Source organism: Perissodus microlepis, chromosome 10 (genome assembly GCF_051167445.1).
Source record: "Perissodus microlepis isolate ML-2025 ecotype Zambia chromosome 10, ASM5116744v1, whole genome shotgun sequence".
Lineage (NCBI taxonomy): Eukaryota > Metazoa > Chordata > Actinopteri > Cichliformes > Cichlidae > Perissodus > Perissodus microlepis.
The window spans coordinates 1394178-1401898 of record NC_140470.1 but is presented as its reverse complement, the minus strand read 5'-3'; the positions used below and the strand labels follow the sequence as shown (position 1 = coordinate 1401898).

The window sequence follows — 7721 nt, the reverse complement described above, 5'->3', positions numbered from 1 at the left end:
ATCGTATAACTGCAACTGGGCAGTTACATATCGGAGCATAGAAGATCCTTGTTTTTGTTGATGAGAACCTCTGGGCAGAACGAGACAAAGAGGCTGGCCTTGTTCACAGTGGGCATCTTACATTAAACTGATTTACATGCACACTTTTTTCCCCCTGTGTCTTTATGAGTTCTACACTGCACCTGGGTTCATCTTCATATGTTACAGGAACTACAAACAGGTGCAGACAGCTAGAAGGACAGGAGAATAGATCAAAGTGATTTTATTTTGACTATTAGATGAAGGTAGAGGTGGCAAAGGAAGCCAGATGTTGTGGCTGCACTGATGCGTGAGTTAAGATTTAAGAGCCAGTCCTGCGGGTTTTAGATGTGTCCTTGATCCAACACAGCTGATTTAAACGGCTAAATTACCTCCTGAATATGTCTTGAAGTTCTCCAGAGGCCTGGTAATGAACTAATCATTTGATTCAGGTGTGTTGACCCAGGGTGAGATCTAAAACCTGCAGGACACCGGCCCTCGAGGCCTGGAGTTGCCCACCCTTGCTATAAATGCTAACTGTCACTGGTGACGGGTTAGGGTTTAAAGGGCTAATCAGCATTTATCTGAGCAGCGTACACAGTGTACACTTCAGAATTCATCCTGCTGTTTCTATCAGCAATCCCATCATCACTCAACGTAAAGCAGTGAGGTACACGCCCCCCCATGGCGTAAAAATAGGTTAAAGACGTCAGTTACAGTAAATGGTACATCTTAGATGGCTATAAACAGACATAGAACTTCTCATTTCTATAACACCTTCCAAACAAGGCAATAACTTCAAGCCTTCAGGGTCTCTGAGGGCTGGTTGTCGACTCCGGTCATCTGTTACCAAGTAGAACAAAACACAACAGGTTGCAACAAGAAGCTGAATACATTTGGGCCTCTGCTCAGGCCTATTCCTAGATTATATGTATTATATGTATTGTAAGCATGTATGCAATCATCCTTCTATGTTCTAGTTTCCCACACCATGGATCACCTGGACAGTCACGCCAGTGACGCTTAAAACCTTTAATGAACCGAACATCAACTCGAGATAAGCACAAATATGCAATGTGTATGAAATACTCCTGGCCGTACCTGTAATCCCATATGGAAAAGAAATAGTAAAAACTTATATGATTTACTCATGAAAGTGGCCACTTTCTCATTACTTTCATACATTGTTTTAGTAAGTATCCAAAACATACAAGTTTCATTATATAATTTTTCAAGGGATCTTATATCTGTTTTCACTCTTATCTGCTTTTCATACAAGTTTCACACAAGACAGATACAAACTTTATAAGATTTCTATATATCTTTTCCATATGGGATAAGTTAACACAATAAAAGGATCCTTAAATGAACATCTTCAATAAACAACTTTAATGCAATATCAATACTGTGAGAAATATTATTAAATGGAATAATGCTGTAAAGAATGTTATTAATGCAATTATAATGATGCAGGTTATATGGCAGCACTAAAAGAATTTCTGTATCTCCACACCAGTGACCTGGTTTTACTGGCAGCTGTAGAACTGGTTCTACAACATTGCTGTTTGCTGACAGTCTAATCTCAGGCCTTGCTGTTCTTGACTGTGGATCACAAACCTTCTGTATTTCATGAAGGTGTCTTTTTTCCTACACGGTCTTTCGGGTGTTTTGGTGTTCCTGAGATAGCCAGTGCATTCATTCTTTTTAAGGATGTACCAGATTGTTGATTTTGTCATCTCTCTTACTTAGAGCCGCAGTGAACAGCTAGGTCCAACTCCAGATTTTTTTATCTGCTCATGAAACGACTCGTCAGTCAATAGTTCCATTACCTTTCAGCCCCTGAAAATGAAATACTGTATAAAAATGACAGTGGTTCTGAAACAGTTTAGGCAATACTTTTGTTAAACTCACTGAATTAAAGTTTAATGCCTGCATTTTAGTCACATATTTACTGTTTAAAATCCACTGTAATGACATACAGAGACAAATTGTATCTAAACATATGGACCTAACTGTATGGGACATTCTTGGGGGAATAAAATACAATTCACAGTTTATGTTCAGTCTATTTATTGTTTGGTGTAATCTTTTTGTGTTGCACTCATCTCACATTTTTGCATTTGCTCCATAATCCTGGAAAAATTGCTTTTCATTCTACTGCATATCTATAAAAATCTCTCTCTCACCCCCTGAGGGGTATGTGTGTTTTTCAAGTTTGGGGACACTACCAGATGCCTGGGAGTTTTCTGGGAGTGTTCTGCACATTATCTTAGCTGTTCCTAGGATTGAATTCTTCCGGAGAGAGACCTCGGATGTTGTGCTTGGAATCTGCTTTGTGATCTGAAATCCAGATCATGAGCCAAGATGAAATGATAAACCTCTATATTGGTCGACTTTCTACTTGTGACTGTGATAAAAATCCGTGATCAGAGCAGTGATGCAGCTGAGATCAGGAAAAGAGTACTGCAACCACTCAGGCTCTAATAACAAAATGCAAAGTGCTTTTAAAGACATCCGATTATGTCCAATGAAGAGATACCAAGGCTACAGCAGCAGAATCAGCAGCAACACTGGAGCTGAGAGGAATGCAGTGTCTCAAAGACACATCAGGGGCTAAATCCTCTGGTTCAGCTGCAAACGTTTTATTCACCATCTCTGTGAGCAACTAAAACCTGCTCTGGAAACTGAGCCGCCTACATAACGACACATATGTGTGTTTTCTCTAAAGGTTTTATGCCTGTCATGTGACTGCAGTTCTGGGATATCCCACTAGGTGGAGGTGTTGCGTCATTTTACCAAAACAAAAACAAACAAAAAAAACGCCTGAACTAGAAAAAAACGTCGTGACGTGTGCAGTCGTAAAAACAACGTCATGTCTGTACAAGCAGCTTATGGCTTAGCCTAAAAGCTAACATCTTATTTTTGTTTTTTTTGTTTTTGTTTCGTTTGGCGGGTCGGCTTTTGTTCTACATGGAGACCCAGAGCCTACCATGAAACTCCGGGTACAGAATGACAGGTGAGCTGACGCTTAAACGGGGCCTAAGAAAAAACATGCTAGCTGCTAATGCTAACGGCTAGCTGTGTGTAGGAAACGCTCAGTCTACCTGTTAGCGGTCTTTGTCACTAAGCTGCTTTGGACCTTTTTTTATTACTATTACTTGAAAATGTCTGGGGGGGGGTTACCTAACGGTAGTTACGTTGGTATAATGAAATGAGTTACGTGGAAATAATGTCAGAGTAATTCACTTTTGTGAACTTTAGCCAACCTAAAAAAGCAGATCTCCAGTCGCATTCGTGCCCCAAAGTACCACAATACTGTCAGAGAGGAGTCTCTGCTGTTTTAGCATAAACAGTGCTAAACCATTCATTACTTCTTAACACTTTATTAACGTCTTTACGTCGGTTGTCTCTGTCAGTTGACACGTAAATATGGCCGTGATCGTAGCTGCAGCGGGACACACTCTGACCGAGGCTCTTGTGTCTTAGGACTGATTCCAGAAGAGTACTGAAACTGAGGGAGTCTCCTACTGTAATGCAGCCTAATTCAACTGAGCGGGGAGGTCATGCGGGAAATGGTTTATCCCTAACTCTGCAACCAGAGCTTTTCACCAGGGCACCTGTCAGTGGTGCTGCTGCCTCCAGCCCTGAGAGCAGTGAGGTACGAGTACCCATGACCGGTGGCCCCGGAGAGTCCAGTGGAGGTGCGTCATCCAGGAGATGCAGGATCAACTCCCACAGCCACTCGCATTCACACGCACATAATCGGGCGCCTCCTTCCAGTTCAGAGCCCGAGCTTGACCCGCCCGACTCTGATCTGGACTCTGGAGAACCCAGTGCCTCTCTTTCTGAGCTACGCTGTCTCTTCCGCTGGCTCCAAAAGAGTCTTCCTTTCCTGGTCATACTGTGCGCTAAGCTGGTGATCCAACATGCTCTGGGTAAGCAGGAGTGAAGAAAACAGTGTCACCACAGCTGTGAGCACAAGAACGCATGTCATCGTGTCTCTCTTCCTTTACCAGGTTTAGCAGTTGGGATTGGCCTCTTCACAACCTTTCTGTATGTGAATAAAAACATTCAAACTCAAGTCTTTCTTCAGGTGAGTCAGCAGCTGAAAAACTGTTGATTTGTGATGCGTTTATGAATATTAATTAAGTCCCTAATACGACACGTTGTCTGTGTGCAGGATCGTCACTCAAAGCTGCAGTGCATATGGCTGCTGCTCTTCCTGATCTCCTCCACCTTACTGCTTTACTACACCTTTCTCACAGAGACACTTTATCATTGGTAAGGCACGATCCATTGTGTCACCTCACGTATCACTAGAAATATAGTGTCCGACCTAAAAGTGGAGTGTGATCAGATTTGTTGAAGAGCATTATGCCGTTTAACCCGACTGTCACCCTTCCTCATAGCCTCATCCTGCTCAGTCCAACCATTGAGCCGCTGGGTTTCTGGGAGACACTCTGGGCAGTCGGCATCACCAACTTTGTAATAAAGTTCCTCTGCATGGGAATCAAGTGCCTTATTTTGCTGCTGCCCTCTTCACTGGTGTCCTATCGAACTCAGGTTTGATTTGTGGATTTATTCTCGACATTGTTGACTTAATGAACAAAACCAAAGCCCTGTTGGCAGGGCTGGTTCAGTAGCTTAAGTTTATTTCTCCAGGGCCGGTGGCTCATGTTGAGTGAGGAGCTGGGTCAAGTCCACCAGGCTATAGCGCCTGTTCCACTGTGGTTCCGCTACCTAGTCACCTACCAGGAGACAGAAGGCACCCCTGGACTTACACTCGGGGTCCTGTTGGCTTTGCTCTACCTCATACTAAAGGTGGGATCCTACAGCTTATATATTTTTTGTAGTATAAATGCTAAAAGGGTTCTGTTTCCTGTTGACAATTACATCGAAAACTTTTGTTTTCTCTCCCTTTTAGCTTTTAGGATTGTATGGTCAGTGGACGTCTTTAATGAAAACTGGGAGACTGTTCCTACGAGTCGAGGTCAGTGTTAAACAGCTTTATATTTAAATTGTGAATTAAAGGTAAATGCAGATTGTGCTGAAGTGTCCGTATTGAAGTGTGTTTCCATGTTATTTCTCAGTGCACAGGCACAGCAGCCACGAGGAGTCAGTGTAACGAGGCTGGAGATGTCTGCCCCATCTGCCAGGGAGAGTACAGGGAGCCACGTGCACTTCTCTGTCAGGTAAAACGACACGTGCACACTTCCAGGGCCTGCTGTACGCTGCCACAAAAGTGTTGAGTCCCCTCTTATTTCTTTATGATTTGCTCCAAAGGAGCCAGACTTTTCTTTGGACATTGGCTGCTTTTTACTCATCTTCAGTCCTGTTCTTGTACCTGATCATTTTCAGAGGAATGCTTTTTTTTTTTTTAATTTCTTTTGTTTATTAAGCAATTTAAGGCTGAACTCTCATTCAAGCATAAGAAGGCACCCAACTCAAGGGCCAGTGAATCAGTGTTAAGTCTTCACATGACAGACACCCCGACAGTGAACCAGCTGAAATGGTTTCTGTTGGGACTTTGTTGCTGGCAGCCTGTCTCAAAACATTTGTTCCCATTTCTTTAGCTGAATCTATAAAAAGTTTACTTGTTCATAGAAAATCAAGTAATGAGGGGTGGCTCAGGACTTGAGTACAGTCCTGTATTTGCTGCTACAGTGTTTGATGCTTCTGTAAAACACTTTTAAATGGTGAGGTCAGAGTGTGTACAAATGTTCCCTGTTAGATTTTATATCAGGCACACAGCTCTGACTGTGACATAGACTGTATATAAACCAGGGGTGGGGAACTGTGTCCTGCAGGTTTTGATCTCACCCTGGCTCAACACACCTGAATCAAATGATTAGTTCATTACCAGACCTCTGGAGAACTTCAAGACATGTTGAGGAGGTCGTTTAGCCATTTAAATCAGCTGTGTTGGATCACGGACACGTCTAAAACCTGCAGGACACCGGCACTCGAGGCCTGGAGTTCCCCACCCCTGATATAAAAGATAAACGCAACCATTTCCACCATTTCACTGCTGTGAAGAGCATCCATCATGGTGTTTCAGTGTTTAACTTTAATCTTCACCTGACAAAATAAACTTTCATCATTCAATAAAATTTGAAGGGACTGACTGAGAGCATAAACTCACCAGAGTAGCATCGAGTGAGGTAAAAAAGAAAGGGAGCATTTTCCTCTAGACCAGGGGTGGGCAACTCCAGGCCTCGAGGGCCGGTGTCCTGCAGGTTTTAGATGTGTCCTTGATCCAACGCAGCTGATTCAAATGGCTAAATTTCCTTCTCAACATGTCATGAAGTTCTCCAGAGGTCTGGTAATGAACTAATCATGTGATTCAGGTGTGTTGACCCAGAGTGAGCTCTAAACCCTGCAGGACACTGGCACTCGAGGCCTGGAGTTGCCTACCCCTGGTCTAGAGGAATGCAAATTTAGGGTACCTTCATATCGGCTTTATTTATTTACTTTACAACAGCTACAACCGCCTATTTATGAAGTCTTGAGCATAGAAGTGCGCCCCACCTGCTGTTGGAAAATGTCTGCAAGGGGCAGCCAATCAGGACAAAGCTGGTGTAAAGAGTGACGAAGGAGCTAAAACAAACTTGAAGAAGTTCAGTAGCCCTTTTCAGGCACTTTTGAGTGTAAAATGTGTTGATGTGCTTTCACTTCTCCGCTGTGCAGCACATATTCTGTGACGAATGCATCGCTCTGTGGTTCAACCGGGAGAAGAGCTGCCCCCTCTGCCGCACAGTCATCACAGAGAAGGTCTACAAGTGGAGAGATGGAGCCACGTCTCCACACCTGCAGATTTATTAATGGTTCAGGTGTGGGATACTGGTATTATTTTGTATGTAATATGTGACTTTTCATGGCTGTCAAGCCCCACTGACAGATAACGTCGTACACACTGTTTCATTAGTCAGTTAAAGGCTGGGCTCCTTGCTGGCCGGGGCCAGTGAGGGTACACAACCATAGGCACGTTTCTGGCTTCTCTTGTTAAATCTCCAGCAAAGAATTTCTTATTCTCACAGAAATTATTTTCTCGATTTAAGTCGTTTCGCTTTGTGTTGCTTTTCTTCACCTTTAGTCTTTGAAACTTTCCTCGAGAATGAAAATTTCATTACTTCCACGTTTTTTTTAAATGTTTTGTGAATATAGGAGCATAAGAGAATTACACACAGCATTTTCCACACAGCACCTGATCCCCGTCTTGTCTAGTGTTACCTAATTTGTGATCGCAACTATTCCGATTCATCTAAACGAATGCGCCAAATAAAAGCATCTGCTTTAGTTGTATCATTCAGTTTGAAATCAGGCTGCAGAGCTGACCTTCTGGAACAACTCATAGGTGTAATTACTCATTAATGTGCACACAGTAAACTTCTTGCTTTCAGCTTTTTGGGGGACTGCAGATGATTGTGATACTGATTTACACAAATTATTTTTTTACAGGGCTGACGTTGCCCCGTTTTTGTAAAAACCAAAGACTGGGAGAAACATCTATTTTATGTACAAAAATCATTTCACTGTTATTTTTATCCGCTCTGATCCATAAACTCTGATTAAAGATCTACATTTAAGTTAAGCGTTCTTGGCTTGATTTGTGGAGCAAACTGGGAACGGTTCCCTGGTGAACAGCTTCCAGTTTATGGGAAAAAACTTGGACGTTATCACTGAGATACGCTGAAACGTTCTCT

At 42.8% G+C, this 7721-nt stretch overlaps 1 protein-coding gene across 1 annotated transcript; it reads left to right on the top strand.

Annotated features, from left to right (window-relative positions):
- Positions 1-2850: 2850 nt before the first annotated feature.
- Positions 2851-7604, top strand: rnft1 (ring finger protein, transmembrane 1). The gene is made up of 9 exons (XM_084941420.1): positions 2851-3034; positions 3505-3953; positions 4035-4111; positions 4199-4299; positions 4428-4581; positions 4681-4839; positions 4943-5008; positions 5109-5210; positions 6706-7604. The coding sequence occupies exons 1-9, from the start codon at positions 3009-3011 to the stop codon at positions 6838-6840; spliced, it is 1269 nt and encodes a 422-aa protein (XP_084797546.1). The 5' UTR covers positions 2851-3008; the 3' UTR covers positions 6841-7604.
- The last annotated feature ends 117 nt before the right edge of the window (positions 7605-7721 follow it).